Below are 17166 nucleotides of genomic sequence, written 5' to 3' on the forward strand. Positions count from 1 at the left end.
AAAAATTCTTTTTCTGTCTTCAAAAGGCATCCCTTTGAGGGCTGGAGAAATGGCTTAGCGGTTAAGTGCTTGCCTGTGAAGCCTAGGGACCCCGGTTAGAGGCTTGATTCCCCAGGACCCACGTTAGCCAGATGCACAAGGGGGCGCACGTGTCTGGAGTTCATTTTCAGCAGCTGGAGGCCCTGGCGTGCCCATTCTCTATCTATCTGCCTCTTTCTCTCTCTGTCTGTCACTCTCAAATAAATAAAATAAGCAAAAAAAAAAAAAAAATTTAAAAAAAGGCATCCCTTTGATCACTGATCTTTTTCTTTGTCTTTGTTTCCTTATGCCCTCCCCAGTACTTAGGACTCTGACACCCTCTGGAACACCTTCCACTCGTCTTTGACTTAACCTGTTCTCTGTTTGGTGCTGTCCTTCCAGTTCTCTTCTGTCTGTAATTCCCTGGGGTTGCTGTCTCTTGCTTACGAAGTTGGTCCTAGGCGGCTTTTCTCTGGACCTCATAGGCCGAGTTCACCTGTCCAAGACCTGATGTCTTGCCATACTTTGCTTCATAGGGTCCAACCACACCTCACATCCCCAGCCGCCCTCTCTGTGGGGTCTTTTCTATACCAAGAATCTTGGAATCAGTCTGGAGACTACCTTAGACTTTGCAAAGATCTGTTTCCAAATGGGAATTCCTTGTGGTGGCTAGAGAAATTTTTTTTTTTTTTTACCAAATCCTGAATCTGAGAAAACATGTAAAACTGGAGAATATAGGGAAAGGTATTCTGTTCTCTTGAAACATGATAGTAACATAGTCAGCACTGGTTTCAAAAAGTCCGTTCCTGAGTCAGAAACCAGAACAGAAGATACTGGGGCATGGAGTTGTAGGGTAAAGCTGGCCCTTCTGGGAACCAGGGTAAGGCACATAGAGGGAGGCCAAGCAGGCTGATCAACCATTTTCCTGGGGAGTGATGCCTTGTTACAAGTGTGGGTTTAGGGGATGGGGAAGTGACTCAATGATTAAACATGCCTATTTGTAAAGCCTACTGGCCAGAGTTCAATTCCCTAGATACCCACATAAGGCTAGATACAAAAAGTAGTGCATGCTTCTGGCATTGTTTGCAGCAGCAAGACTCTGGTATACATGTAGACACACACACACACACACACACAAATAATTTTTTAACTGCTTGTAAGTAATAAAATGAAATTAAAACTTTGAAAATACTTCCAGTATAAGTTTATGGCCCCTCTACTGCTAAGCACTAGTCATTCTTCCAAACTAAAGAAGTACTAAAGGCTGGAGAGATGGTTGAGCAGTTAAGGCACTTGCCTGCAAGCCAGAGGACCCCAGTTTGATTCCCTAGGACCTATGTAAGCCAGATGCACAAGGGGGCGCATGTATCTGGAATTTGCAGTGGCTGGAGGCCCTGCCACACCTATTCTGTCTCCCTTTCCCTGTCTCCTCTCCCTCCTCCTCCTCTTCTTCCTCTCCCCCTCCCCCTCCAGGCTGACCTGGAGTTCATTATGTAGTTTCATGGTGGCCTTGAACTCATCTTCCCACAATATATTTTTCCTAATAAAACTTGGATTTGTTAAAAGCAGAAAGTCCCTGAAACTTGTATTGAATAATTGTTCTGTAATAGGTTTCTATTCTTATTTTATTATTAGTTAAAAGCAAATAAAATGCTATAAAGAGTGCAAAAGAAACATAATCCATGGGATTTTTGTGTCTCCTAAATTCTGGAGGTTCAATACATCAAAATTTGGGGTTGGATGTGGTGATACATACCTACAGTCCCAGCACTCATAGGGTAAAGCAAGCAAATCACAAATTTGAGATAACTCTGAACTACATGGTAAGTCTTTGTCTCAAAATCAAAGATGAAACAACGCATCAGAAATATCATGTCCTTTTTGTGTGTCAAAGTTTTGTTTGTGAAGAGATGTCAGAAGTCCTCTTGGCTTTGTATATCTGTCAGCTGAGCCACCAGGTACCACCCACACCTGGCATCTCAGCTTGCCTCACCATTCTGACTTGGCACATGGGCCTTTTCCATTCTAAAGAGAAAATGTCAAATTCAGAAGTTATCTGCCTGGGTCCTTGCCTGGCTATGCTCCCACTAGCCTGAGGCAAGATGCTTAATTGTATTAGTTTGATCATATGAAAATATAGTCCTGGATTGATGGGCAGTGACTTCTGACCATCAACCACTAGATACTTTTGTATCATCCCTCAGCCTGTCTCCTGGCCTTCCTTTACCATTGGGACATGCCCTTCCCAGTGGCTGAGCTTTCATTCTGTTCTGTTACCACCTGCCAAGTCCCCAGCACTCTTCCCTGGCCTTGCCAACACAGTTTTATGCAGTCAGACTTCTCCTGTCCCTGTAACCAAGCCCACACTATACAGGGTCACTTGCCCAGCTAAGTTCTAGGTTACTCATCTTATTGCTGACTGGTTTCTTAAGCCACAGTTTGGAATTTTAGCCACAGTAACAACAAACTGGCTAATCAAAGATGTCACTTTGGAAAAAAAATTTTTCATAATCCTTTCAAGTTTTTACAGTATTTTGAGAGGGGTATTTAATTTGGTGTCTAGAGAATATATTTTATTTTTAAACAGAATGCCCTACATATATCAGTAGTGAAACCGAAAGTATTTCTGATTATATTAGCTTCTTTGAAAAATATATTTAAGCCTCTTAGAACATTTTATAGTAGCAGATTATTGTACAATTTTATTTCAAATAATCAACTTTTGTATGTTTTTCTCTTTACTTAAGGACCCCAAAATGTATGTACAGACAGTTCTGGATGTTCATAAAAAATACAACGCCCTGGTGATGTCAGCATTCAACAATGATGCTGGCTTCGTGGCTGCACTTGATAAGGTAGCTAAGTTACCATCATGACTTGGATAATGTATACGGTTAGAACATCTTTCTCTAACTGTCTTTTCTATAACACAGGCTTGTGGCCGCTTCATAAACAATAATGCAGTTACAAAAATGGCCCAGTCATCCAGTAAATCCCCTGAGTTGCTTGCTCGATACTGTGACTCCTTGTTGAAAAAAAGGTATTAAAATGTTTTGTGTTTTTCTTAGTACTCCTAATTAAAATCTCAGCTTTGGGGCTAGAAAGATGGCTTAGTGGTTAAGGTGCTTGTCTGCAAAGCCAGAGAACCCAGGTTTGATTCCCCAGTACCCACTTAAACCAGATGCAGAAGGTGGCACATATATCTGGAGTTCATTTGCAGTGGCTAGAGGCCATGGCATGCCCATTCTCTGCTTTTTTCTCTCTCTCTTTTTCTCTAATAAATAAATACATTAAGCATTTGGGAGGGATTAAAAAAGTAAAATCTTAGATTTTATATGAGGAATTAAAATTGACATTACATTTTACCTACATTACTGTTGAGAAAAATAAAGATAATGCATCAGCACATTGCCAGGTGAATGGCTGCATCAGCTCCCAGTGGCACTTTGTTAGAAGCAGAATATTCTGTGGACTGCAGTACTGGTTATGAGACTGAGCATTGCTGTGTAGCCCAGCCAGCCTCACACTCTCTACTTCCATCTTCCAAGGGCTGAAATTGTAGCCTGCCTTCCCCAAATCTAGTTACTCTGCATATTTCAAAGTTTTATGTTTATCTGATGAGTTTGTTGTGTTACCCTTTCATATTCTTGATTTTTTTTATTCAGTCACTTTATTTCTCACAGAATACTTTTCCCAGTGTGCTTGCCTGCATTCAGAGCTGGTGGCCCTGTGTTCCTATATTGCTCTCATGGTCATCCCTGCCACATCAGCAAGTGCTGAAAATGTCAGTGAAGAAAAGCAGTCCCCTTTTGACTTCGCCTGCATTAGTTTTCCATGACTCCAAATTGTTCTGGCTCTGATAACAGTAAATTGTATTTTAAACACGAAGGTTAGCATGACCTCATTACCCCCCCCCCCAAAAAAAAAAAAGGACCACAAATAAACTCCACTTAAAGAGTTGCAGAAGTCTTGAGTGAAATATTAGCAAATCAAAATCGACATTGAGGGCTGGAGAGATGGCTTAGTGGTTAAGCACTTGCCTGTGAAGCCTAAGGACCCCAGTTCGAGGCTTGATTCCCCAGTACCCACGTTAGCCAGATGCACAGGGGGTCGCATGCATCTGGAGTTCGTTTGCAGTGGCTGGAGGCCCTGGTGTGCCCATTCTCTCTTTGTCTGTTGCTCTCAAATAAATAAAAATAAATCGTCATTGAACTGAATTCTTCACAGTACCATGTATAGCTTCCTCTGCAGCAGCGCACCTAGTGGGACCTACTATGTGATTTGCTTCATAGAGGGGAAGCATTGGTGAAGGTGAACCACGTGCTCTGTTTTTGAAAATTGTTCTTGAATGGACATCTCTTTTAACTTTGCAAGAAAGCCATCCCCCAAAGGCCAGTGACAGTCTCATTGTTTATTTCTGTTTGTTGCCATGCTGGACAGCAGTATTCCTTAGCAATTCTAGTTCAATGACTAATATATTATTTCCAAAACTTAAAAAGGACTTTAGGGGCTTGAGAGATGGCTTAGTGGTTAAGACACTTGCCTACAAAGCCTAAGGACCCCAGGTTTGATTCCCGAGAACCTGCATAAACCAAAGGTGCATGGTAGTGCAGGCGTGTGGAGTTCATTTGCAGTGGGTAGAGGCCCTGGTGTGCCCATTCTCTCTCCCCCATCTCTCTTTCATAAGTAAGTATAAAAAATTGAAAAGGACTTTAAAGCCAAGTGTGGTAGCCCACTCAGGAAGCAGAGGTAGGAAGAGCACCATGAGTTCAAGACCACCTTGAGACTACATAGTGAATTCTAGGTCAGCCTGGGCTAGAGAATGAGACCCTTCCTCAAAAAACCAAGGGGAAAAACACTTTAAAACTAGATGCACTTTATGACTTATGCCATTTTTTAGGTTGCTGTAATATGATTAAATTCATTCATTACGGAGCTACTGTTTAGGTTTTAGTTGTTTGTTTGTTTACAGAATAGGGTCTTTTCCTATTGTCTTTTCCTGAATGATCCTAATCAAATCTGTGGCTGTTGGTTAAGGTTGCCGAAATAAGGATGAGACATTTCCAAAGCATTCTTGAACACAAATGCTGGTGAACAGAATATGGCCAGCACTAAACTGCCATGTTCTAGGGAGAAGCAACCTCATCTGCCAAGGAAGCTTGGGGCTGAATTTTCTGAGCCAACACTCAAGTTAAAAACAGCTCTTAGCCGGGCGTGGTGGTGTATGCCTTTAATCCCAGCACTCGGGAGGCAGAGGTAGGAGGATTTCCATGAGTTCGAGGCCACCCTGAGACTGCATAATAAATTCCAGGTCAGCCTGTACTAGAGTGAAACCCTACTTCATTGGGGGGGGGGGGGGGTGGAGTTGGGGCCTCTTTATAGCCAGATGTGGTGGCACATGTCTATTCTATAATCTCTTGGGAGGCTAAGGCAGGAGGCTTGCCATGAGTTTGTGGCCAGTGCAGGTTACTTAGTATAGTGAGCTTGTTTGATGACCAGTTCATTGTATATGAATTAAAGAGTTTTACTTTTTGAGTAGTCCTTAACAAAAAACTATTTAAAAATTACTTGCCCTTAGTTCACCTTTGATTAATGTTTGTCAGTAGATGGAATAAGTGGTTATATAGATAGGATTACAGGATAACAGCCCTTCAGTCAGGGCTTAAACCATCTCCTTATGTTTAATCCCTAGGCCATTAAATAGACTCTAAATAAAATTAAAGCAGACTGAAAAACAACTTCATTTCCTGTTATGTAAATGGATTGTCCCAAAGGAAACCTTCATTTATAATATTGTACATAGTTTTTGTTGTTTTTCATCTTGGTTATTCTAAATGACCATTTCATAATTTCTTATTCCCTAATGAGCTTTAATTTGGCTGACCAAATTGCCATAGGTAAGGAAAGTAACTCTCCTTCCTTACCCATGGTTCAACTCTGGAGAGAACTGATCATTTGAAAGCTGGAAATAGCACTTAACTACAGCAGTTTGACAGCGTTGCAAGTGTCCGTGCTTGCTTACTTCTTGTTTGGTTGGTTGGTTGGAGGTTTTTTGTTTGTTTTTCGAGGTAGGATCTCACTCTAGCTCAGGCTGACCTGGAATTCACTATGTAGTCTCAGGGTGGCCTCAAACTCATGGTGATCCTCCTACCTCTGCCTCCCAAGTACTGGGATTAAAGGTGTGCGCCACCATGCCCAGCCATCACTTGTTCTTAAACATGGTGGGTGTTCTTCTATTTCAGTTCCAAGAACCCAGAAGAAGCAGAACTAGAGGACACCCTCAATCAAGTGGTAAGGTCACACCTATTTTCCATAGCTTCTTATTCACAGGTTATTTTAAGGCTTTTTATGTAGGGCTTCTGAAATATGAAAATAATTAGTCATGATTTTAGTTTGAATTGTATCCTTCCTTTTAGTATTAGTAGTTTCCTTCCTGGTACTTGATCTGTCCAGCCTCCTGTAGTTTGAGGAATGGATGGAAATGCTTACTGTAAATGGGTGAATTATCATCATACAAATTGTCACATAGACCCAGCAAAACCAGGCATGCCGTGGCTCCCTATGAGTAGTCAGTGACAATAAGCTGTGAGTGTTGCTAATATGTTCTCGGCTTTGCCAGATGGTCGTTTTCAAATATATAGAGGACAAAGATGTATTCCAGAAGTTCTATGCAAAGATGCTGGCCAAGAGACTTGTGCATCAGAACAGTGCAAGTGACGACGCCGAAGCCAGTATGATCTCCAAGTTGAAGGTGAGCTTCATTTTCCTGGAAAGCTCCAGCATTCTCAGGCTGTATTAGTGTAGTTGTTTTTTCCCTGGCATGTGAATGGGTGAAGAATGTGTGTGGTGTGAACTCTGCTGCTCCACCAGCAGCAGCCTGCCTCACTGCCACACAGGTCTAGGTCTTCTCAGGCCGGCCATCAGTGCTGTCCTGTCTCCACCACCCACCCACCCTTGGGCCCTTCTGCCCTCCCAGCATGGCTGGGCTCTCCACCATCTGTGTCCTGTACCTCCCACACACCCGGCCTTGTTGGCTGTGTGTGCAATGGATGTCATTTTGCTGTGGGTTTGGTTAACTGCCTACAGGACAGGCAGCCTCAGGGTTTCTTTGCTGTTGAGATATTCTTTATCCTTCCTTTTCCCTTGTCCTGTATGTATTTCCATACTTGCCAGCAGTTTCGTATGATTGTGTATCTTAACACTGCATTTCACTTTGACCTAGAAGTACATTTACTGGGTGTCCTAGCTCAGGCTGCCAAAACAAGCTACCATGGACCAACTGGTTTGGTAAATAGAAATTGAGTCTCAGTTTTAGAGGCTAAGGAATCCAGGGTCAGGATGCAGGCTGTTCTGGCTCCTGAAGAGAATGCTCCTCCTGGCCTGCAGACAACTACTTTCTCACTGTGCCATCACCTGGCAGAGTACTCACAAGGACATCTCTTTTAGGGATTCCAAGGCCATCATAAGGGTCCAGCCGCATGAACTGGCAAGAGCCCAACTCCAAATACCTTCACACATTGGCTATTTGGGTTTCAGCATATTTTGAGGAGGGCCAGATCAGTCCATAGTAATGGGATAAGAGGCAAAGCTGGATGTGATGGTGCATGCCTTTAATCCTAGCATTTGGGAGGCAGAGGTAGGAGAATTGCTATGACTTTGAAGCCACCCTGAGACTACATAGTGAATTCCAGGTCAGCCTGGGCTAGAGTGAAACCCTACCTCAAAAAAAGGACAAATTATTTCTTTTCAGGGTTTGGGCGGGGAGTTGCGGCCTTGATATGTAGCCTCGGTTGGCCCTAAACTTGTGATCCTTCTGCCTCCAATCTTGTTGCCTCCACCTCCCAAGTGCTGGGATTTTAGGCACATACCACTGTACCTGATTCTAAATGGCTTTCTCTTTGTAGTTTCCCACCATGATAGAACACCGTGCTAATGGATATTTTATGTATGAAAACCTAACCTAATTGTCCCAACTTTTAATTGTTTTTTTTTAGTTAGTTCATGTTTGTACTACAAAGTACATCAAAATGTTGCTAACTTTAGTAGTAGTTTATTTGTATTTTTTTAACTTTTTAAATATTTTTATTGATTTGTTTGTTACTTGTTTTTCAAGGTAGAGTCTCACTCTGGCCCAGGCTAACCTGCAATTCACTACATAGTCTCTGGGTGGCCTTGAACTCACAGTGATCCTCCTATCTCTGCCTCCCAAGTGCTGTGTGCCACCACGCCCAGCTGTATTTTTATTTATTGATGTGCAAGCAGAGAGTGAGAGAGAACAGGAGCATCAGGGACTCCAGCCACTACAAAGGAACTCCAGATGCATGCACCACTTTGTGCATCTGGTTTATGTGGGTCCCAGGGAATCAAACCTTGACCACTGTGCTTTGCAAGCAAGTGCCTTAACTATTAAGCCATCTCTCCAGCCCCAGTAGATTTTTTTTTTCATGCAACTAAATGTACATTGTACAATGTTTTCCCTAAGATTCCCTTATGGATATTGATATTTCTGTGCAAATTAATGAGATAATCTCCTGGATTCATTTCAGCAAGCTTGTGGTTTTGAGTATACCTCCAAACTTCAGCGGATGTTTCAAGACATTGGTGTAAGCAAAGATTTGAATGAACAGTTCAAAAAGCACCTCACGAATTCAGAACCACTGGACTGTGAGTATGGAGCGTTTGTATAAGAGCTGCTTCAGGGCTCTTGTAGCAGATGAGGGAAGTAGCAATACTGAGAGAGGATGGTAGATGCTGTCAGAAATTCAAAGATTAAGAAATAAGACGTTCCTCCCAAGTGCCCATCCTTATCCCCCGCCTGACTTCTGGTGGTTAGGGGCTTGAGGGATGACAGCCTTTGCTAAACTCATACAAGTCAGGAGCTGGGAAGCCAGAAGGTGACTCGCATCTGGGTCCTGAGCTTAGTCTTCTAGGTGCTGACACCCTCCCTAAGATGAAAGATGCACAGCTTGTTTTGTCTTCCTTTGTATTTTTTTATTTTTTTTAATCTTAGTTTGGGTTCATTCCATATTTTGTCTGTTTTCGGGGGGGGTGTTGTTTGTTTGTTTGTTTGTTTGTTTGTTTGTTTGTTTGTTTTTCCAAGGTAGGGTTTCACTCTAGCCTGGTCTGACCTGGAATTCACTGTGTAGTCTCAGAGTGGCCTTGAACTCATGGCAATCCTGCTGCCTCGGTCTCCCAAGTGCTGAGATTAAAGGCGTGTGCCACCACACCAGGCTTTGTAATGTATTTTTGCAGTGATAAGTGGCACACACACACTGCAATCCAAATAATTGTTTACTGGTGGGCTGTTGGTGTCCTTGCATTTGAGGGTATTGCACCGTGCCAGGTCACCATGCCTTTGGCTTAAAATAGGCTAAATATCCACAACAGAAGATGAAAGCGAACTAGCAGAAAAATGGGAAAGTGCTGCTCTGCAGGAAAGCAACTTCTGGTTCTTTGAACTTTTACTAAAGTTTGTTTGTTTGCTTGCTTATTTTGAGGTAGGCTCACTGTAGCCCAGGCTGATCTGGAACTCACTCTAGTCCCAGGCTGGCCTTAAACTCACAGTGATCCTCTTACCTCTGCTACCAGCATGCTGGGATTAAAGGTGTGTACCACCACACCCAGCTTTATTTATTTTATTTTATTTTATCATATATATATATATATATATATATATATATATATATATATATATAATTTTTTTGAGCCAGGGTCTGGCTGTGTATAGCTGAAGCTGGCCTAGAACTTGTGATCTAACTGCCATAGCCTCCCAATTTCTAGTATCATAGGCATGGCTCACCATGCTCAGCTTTTACTAATTTTCATTGAATGAATGAGTTTAAACTTTTATGTTTGATTCCCCCTCGCCTTCTCTTTCTCTCTTTTTGTGTGTTTTTGAAGCAGGGTCTCACCCTAGCCCACCTGAAATTCACTATGTAGCCCAGGCTGGCCTCAAACTCATGGTGATCCTACTACCTTTAATCCTGAGCGCTGGGGTTAAAGGCATGTGTCCACACACCCACCCTTTATGTTCAGTTCTTTTCTTTTTTTCCAAAATAACCTTGAAGGTATTTAATATTTTATAATTTAAAAGGAAACAAATCCATTATAAAAATTTCATTAAGATCCATATAATAGTCTATATAATATGTTCAATTCTTAATTTTATATTCAAGCAGGACTTTTTTTAAGCAGAATTTTTTATTAAATATAAACCACTCCTTATGTAACTGAAAGAGTGGTTTTTAAACTTTAAGACTAATTAAATGTATTTCCAAATTTTCTCCCCCACACGCAGTGGATTTCAGTATTCAGGTCCTGAGTTCCGGATCATGGCCCTTTCAGCAGTCTTGCACATTCGCCTTGCCATCCGAGGTAAGGGTGGCTTTTTTATCTGGTCTGCTTTGGGCTGAGTAGATAGCACAGGGCAGCCTGCCCATTCCGTGGCCTTGGCAGCTGTGCTGTATGCAGTGAGGGCAGCACTTACTTGTGGAAGGATGCAGGACAGCTGGATTATAAGGCGTGCTGGTCATCTGTGTCCCTGCCCACAGCGCATATGTGTTTACTGTTATAAATGGTTATGAAGTGAACACTGACGGCACCCACCGGGCTGCACTGGAACCAGTTGTGATTCCACCCTCTGGTGCTTACAGGGCTGCCTGAGATAGCCACTCTTGACACTCACTTGTCTGTAAGCACTAATTTTGCATATGAATTTGGGGCAAGGTACTTTATTTAGAAGTGCTGACTCTGGAATGTAGGGAGATACGGATTTCACATAATGCTGTCCTTTTATCCAGTTGGAACGCAGTTATCAGCGATTCACAGCTTTCTATGCCAGCCGTCACAGTGGTAGAAAATTGACGTGGTTGTATCAACTGTCCAAAGGAGAACTGGTAACTAACTGCTTCAAAAACAGATACACTTTGCAGGTAAAATCATCTTTTTATTTTGGAAAAAAATTTAATACTAAATGAAAATGAGACAAATCTCGAAATTCAGTTAGAGAACCCATACAGCAGAATCTAGAGCTAAGCTTCTAATACAGTGGTAGAGAGAAAGTAAGGCCTTGTATCTGTCAGATAAACCAGACTCCCATTCTTCTGGCTGAGGGGCAAGTTATTTCATGACTGAGCATCAGTTTTCTCCTCCATTAAATGGGGGTGTGGTGCTTATACCACAAAAGTGTAAAAATTAAGTGTTTGGCATTGCTCCTACCTGACATTTAGATGATAGATTCAAAAGCTAGTATTTGATGTTTTCAGTTCCAATGGTGGCTCCGTCGTTTGACAGAGCAGTTTCACATTGGTGAAAACCCTCCGTGCTTACAGCAGCGCTGAGTCCTGAGTCCTAAGAGCAGTAACTGACCTTGTTTCCACCTTGTAAATTAGAAATTTTAGGTCCAGTTAATTTAAGTGGCTTTCTTTGCACCTTAGTATATATGTAGCAGAGCCAGAACTTCAGTGAAGGCATTTTCTTTCTTCACAGCCCAAGTTCTTTCTGCTCTGCTTCTGCACACGGTGTCCTCCAAGTACTGCTTGTTTACTCTCTGAGCGCTGACCAAGGTGGTTGTCTCTTTTAGTGTGGAACTTGAGAGTCAGCTCTGCAGAGTCAAACTGCTCATTATTTTAACTTTTTAACCTCTCTCTACTCTGATAAAGTACTAAGATGCATAGTTGTTGTACTAGGTCCAGAGGCCTTTATCAACTTGAGTATATATATGTTGCTATAAAATTGAAAATTTATCTTAGAAATACACATAGAGACCTGTGATTACACATGCATGTAATCCCAACACTCAGGAAGCTATGCCAAGAGGATTGTCATGAGCTCAAGGCCAGCCTGGGTAAATAGTACCAGCCAGCCAGGGCTATATAGCAAGACCCTGTCTCAATCCATTAGTCCAATAAATATCCCAGCACTCAGGAGGCATAGATTCCATAGTGAATTCCATGTCAGCCTGGGCTAGAGTGAGAACCTACCTCTAAAAGCAGACAGACAAGCCCAGTGTGGTGGCACACACCTTTAATCCCAACACTCGGGGGGCAGAGGTAGGAGGATCGCCATGAGTTCGAGGCCACCCTAAGACTACATAGTGAGTTCCAGGTCATCGTGAGCTAGAGTGAGACCCTACCTCGAGGAAAAAAAAGACAAAGTAAATAATAACATACATACATAGAAGAATCCTTGTATTTAGAACTGTGCCATGTTCTTAACCAGGTAGAAGGCTACAGGGTATATCTGGTGTCAAGGTAGCCAGGTGGGCAGTGTGAATTATCTGTAATGTGCTCCTTGCTACCCTTGTATTTTCACTTAAGATCAAGCAAGGTATTTTATCCTTAAAAAGTTCATGTCAGCAGGGCGTGGTGGCACACGCCTTTAATCCCAGCACTCGGGAGGTAGAGGTAGGAGGATCGCCGTGAGTTCAAGGCCACCCTGAGACTCCATAGTGAATTCCAGGTCAGCCTGGGCTAGAGTGAGACCTTACCTCGAAAAACCAAAAAAAAAAAGTTCATGTCATCTTACTTAAATGGTTTAAATGCAATAAAAGGCACACATTTTAAGCATTGACATTCTGGCAGATGTGTGCACTGTGTGTTGAGCCACCACACAGAGATTTGACTGGGTTTGGTCACTGCATCCTACTTACTACCTCAGGAATTAGACCTCAAAACCCTTTTAGACTGTTGTTCATGCTTCCTCCCATGAGTCATTTTCTAACTGGCATCCTTAGATCTTTTAGAAGCCTTGTGTGAGGTCCCCTAAAACAGGCCTTCTATGTCACTGTGTGCTTCTATTTGTATAGACCTAAGTCTTGTCTAGACAAGTAGTGATAGTCCTGGTTTATTCCTGATTGCCAAAGATCATGCAGAAGAAAGGAGGGAGGCCCAGTTAGCAGCCAGGTGAACAGTCAGCTTGTACTTCCTGGCTCAGTCTGATTAAGGGTACATGAGCCAGTTGTGGTCTTGAAGCCATGTAAAATACTTAGAATGAAGAAAGAAAGCAGCTAGGCATGTTGGCACACACCTTTAATCCCAGCACTTGGGAGGCAGTGGTAAGAGGATCACAGTGTAAGTTCAAGGACAGCCTGGGACTACATAGTGAATTCCAGGTCAGCATGGGCTAGAGCAAGACACTACCTAAAAAAGAAAGGAAAGAAACATAAATTTCAATGTGCAAGTTGTTTGTCAGTGGTGTCCCAAAAGATAGTTTTTATTGTCCCTTGCAAAACAGACCATGTGCGTGTTTGCTTCCTGAGAGTAGAGGTGCTTATGTAGTGTGTATTATGGAGACACAGATCAGGAGGAAATTCAGACTCATCTTAATGTCTGCAAAGGTGTCTATTAGGGAAAGTGCCTTATAGTGTCTGTACAGTGCTCCCCGTTACATACCTCTGTCTATTTTTTGTAACTGTTTGAAGAATTGGTTTCTTAAAAGTATGTTGTGTGGGTGTGTAGTTAACCCATTTGTTTACATCTTTTTTTTTTTTTTTTTTTTTGTTATCCTCTTTGGGAACTCAAAGGCATCCACATTCCAGATGGCAATCCTACTTCAGTACAACACAGAAGATGCCTACACTGTGCAGCAGTTGACGGACAGCACACAGATTAAAATGGTATTCCTGTCATTCTGTGATCAAGTTGCCATTTCTTTGTTGTTGTGGATTCTGTAGGAAAAGTAGAGGGAGGACATGGGTGTTTTTGATTTGAAATAGATGCTTGCCACATGGATTGTACTCTTTTTCTGGACAAACCTAGTACCATTGTGTGACTCAAAAGATGCTACGAAAGCCAGCTAGACATACAAAGGACAGTTGCATAGGCATCTGGACAGAACCAGTGTATTCTTATTTGAGTATGAAGGAGGGACTGATACATTGGTCTAACCATCTAAGCTAGAATGTATCTAGCTAATGTCAAGGGCATGAAGCACATTCCTGGTACTGATGGCACTAAGCTCTGGGTTGTAAAGCTCCACCTGCCACCATAATGATTTTGTCTATTTATAGTTTGCTGGAAGACTGGAGAAAATGGTGGTTACCTCTTAAAATGACTATGGCTGCTTCTGACTGAATCACTGTGTCCTTTTATTCCTGAAATATAACAAGATATTACTGAATTCTTAATTTTTAAATTAATTCTCCCTCTCCCCAACACATACCCACTCCACATGCATGCACACAGGCATACACACACCCCCTGACATACTGGATTCCTCTCATTCATTTAGCCAGTTCTTTTTTGAGACACGGTCTACCTAAGCTGTCCTAATGCTTATCCTGCTCCAGCTTGTACCACCATGCCCAGTTTTTTGTCTTGCTGGGAGCCAAACCCATGGTCTTGTGCATGGTAGGCAAGCCACTCTACCAGCTGAGCTACAGCCCCAGCTCTCTTGTTTGTTTGTTTATTATACATAGTTGTACATGTAAATGGGATACAGTTTGAGAGAATATGATTATATGCATATTTTTAAAAATTTATTTGAAAGAGAGAAAATGGGCACACCAGGGCCTTCAGCTGCTGCAAACGAACTCCAGATACACGAACCTGCTTGTGTGCAGGTGTAACATTACATGCTTGCATCACTGTGCATCTGGCTTACATGGGACCTGGAAATTCGAACATGAGTTCTTAGGTTCTGCAGGCAAGCACCTTAACCACTAAGCCATCTCTCCAACCCTATATGCACATTTTTAATGTTAATATGTTTGTATATAATGTATGTGTGTGCATGTTCATGTATGGGAATCTAGGCACATGCATGCAAGAGCAGAGGACACTTGGAGTGTTGGTCCTCACCTTCCTCCTTATTTGAGACAGAGTTTCTTGTTCACCATGCTTCATTTGCCAGGTTGGCCCATAAGCTTCCAGAAGATTCTTTTGTCTCTGCCTCCTTCGTTGCTCTAGGGACACTGGGATTACTGATGCCAGAGTTATAGCATCCAGCTTTATTTTATGTGGATTCTTGAGATCCAAACTCAAGTATTCATAATTATATATCAAGAGTTTTATCTGAACGATCCTTCAAGCCCCAATATTTTGTTGTTTTTGAGGTAGGGTCTCACACTAGTCCAGGCTGACCTGGAATTCTATGTAGTCTCAGGGTGGCCTCCAACTCACAGCGATCCTCCTACCTCTGCCTCCCAAGTACAGGGATTAAAGGTGTGCACCACCATGCCCGGCTTCCAGATTTTTAATTTTGATGATGCCTACTTTATCTTTTTTTCTTGTGTTGCTTATGGTCATTTCTATTTCTATGGTCACATCTATTTAGCCTATTAACCTTGAACTTGGGATCTATTGGCCTTAGCCTGCTGAATACTGGGATTACAAACATACCACCATGCCCACCTCTGGATCGGCAGTTTTGTCAAGGCAGTGGACCACAGACGTGTGGATTTATTTCTGACTTCTCAGTTCCTTCCCAGTGATCCATGTCTCTCCTTGAGTCAGTATAACACTTTCTTGATGACTGTTGCTATGTAGTAAATATGAAATTAAGACTAACTTTAACTTTGTTCATATTTAAGATTGTTTGTCTGTTCTGAGTGTCTTACATTACCACATCAATTCAGGATCAGCTTGTCCATTTCTGCAAATAGCAGTTTAAGTCTTGATAGGAATTGCACTGGTGATGTAGGTGACTTTGGAGAATATTGCTGTCTCAACATTGTGAATTCTTCTAATCTGTGAGCATAGGATGTCTTCCCATCTGGTTGGGTTATCTTGAACTCCTCTCAGCAGCTGTGTTTTGTAGTTTTCAGTGATCTTACATCCTACAAATGTGTTTAATTCATTAGCTCTGAGGGAATTTTTTTTTTAAAGGACAGAGATCAGGCAAGCCTCTACAGTCAGTTTTTAATTTTTTTTTTAATTTATTTGAGGGGAGGAGAGAGAGAGAATGAATAAAGGTGTGCCAGGACTTCCTTCCACTGCAAATGAACTCCAGATGCATGCACCACCTTGTACATCTGGTTTATGTGGGTCCTTGGTAATCAAACCGAGGTCCTTTGGCTTCACAGGCAAGTGCCTTAGGCACTAAGCCATCTCTCCAGCCCTTTTGTTGTTGTTGTTGTTTATTTTATTTTATTTTATTATTTGGTTTTTCGAGATGGGGTCTCACAATAGTCCAGGCTGACCTGGAACTCACTATATAGTCTCAGGGTGGCCTTGAACTCACGGCAATCCACCTACCTCTGCCTCCCAAGGGCTGGGATTAAAGGTGTGCGCCACCATGCCCAGCTATTAGTTTTTTTTTATTAACAACTTCCATGATTGTAAACAATATCCCATGGTAATGCCTCCCTCCCCCCACTTTCCCCTTTGAAACTCCACTCTCCATCATATGCCCTCCCCCTCTCAATCAGTCTCAAAATGTTTTTGAGGTAGGCTCTGGCTGTAGCCCAGGCTGACCTGCAATTCACTCTGTGTTCTTGGGGTGGCCTCTAACTCATGGAGATCCTCTTACCTCTGCCTCCCGAGTTGCTGGAATTAAAGGCGTGCCCCACCATGCCTGGCTGGAATATTTCCATTTTAAATCTACAGTCTTGTCCTCTGCACATACTTTGCAGATTTCAGATTGTGAACATTTGGATTTGGGATGCTCAACCAGTAAAATCTGTGTAGATATTCTACAATATCTACTCAGAAGTAATTGAAGTCCCAAGCCTTTCAGAAATGGGGTAGTTGAACTGCATTTTGTTGAGTTTCACGTTTATATTCATGAAAGACAGACCGTCTGTTTCCTTACAACTGTTTTTGTGCCATTTCTACTGGCCTCTAGCTAGGAAAGTTGTTTCCTTTGGGGTCATTCTCCAAGTTAGTCTCAAATGTATCTTCAATTTCTCATAACCCGACAAGATTTATTTTATTTATTTATTTTTTTGAGAGAGAATATATGGGTGCACCAGGGCCTCCAGCCACTGCATGCGAACTCCAGACGCATGCGTGCCCCCCAGCTCCCCATGCATCTGGCTTACATGGGTCCTGGGGAATCAAACCAGGATCCTTTGGCTTTGCAGGCAAATGCCTTAACCATTAAGCCATCTCTCCAGCCCCCGACAAGTTTTCTCCCTTATGTCTAAGGATCTTTCCTAATTCCTCCTTCCCCACATCAGAACTCCTTAGAATCTCAGGTTGCCTCCCAGAC

At 42.3% G+C, this 17166-nt stretch overlaps 1 protein-coding gene across 3 annotated transcripts in view; it reads left to right on the top strand.

The window, feature by feature from the left end:
• Nucleotides 1-17166, top strand: part of Cul1 (cullin 1) — a 116120-nt gene that overhangs the window by 94658 nt on the left and 4296 nt on the right. For all 3 annotated transcript variants that reach the window (XM_045160290.1, XM_045160288.1, XM_045160287.1), the window contains exons 10-17: nt 2766-2873; nt 2952-3058; nt 6261-6309; nt 6638-6769; nt 8565-8682; nt 10316-10392; nt 10818-10949; nt 13541-13633. In XM_045160290.1, coding sequence (XP_045016225.1) covers nt 2766-2873; nt 2952-3058; nt 6261-6309; nt 6638-6769; nt 8565-8682; nt 10316-10392; nt 10818-10949; nt 13541-13633 — 816 coding nt within the window. The remainder of the gene's footprint in view (nt 1-2765; nt 2874-2951; nt 3059-6260; nt 6310-6637; nt 6770-8564; nt 8683-10315; nt 10393-10817; nt 10950-13540; nt 13634-17166) is intronic.

Source organism: Jaculus jaculus, chromosome 10, assembly GCF_020740685.1.
Source record: "Jaculus jaculus isolate mJacJac1 chromosome 10, mJacJac1.mat.Y.cur, whole genome shotgun sequence".
In the NCBI taxonomy this organism is placed as follows: Eukaryota; Metazoa; Chordata; class Mammalia; order Rodentia; family Dipodidae; genus Jaculus; species Jaculus jaculus.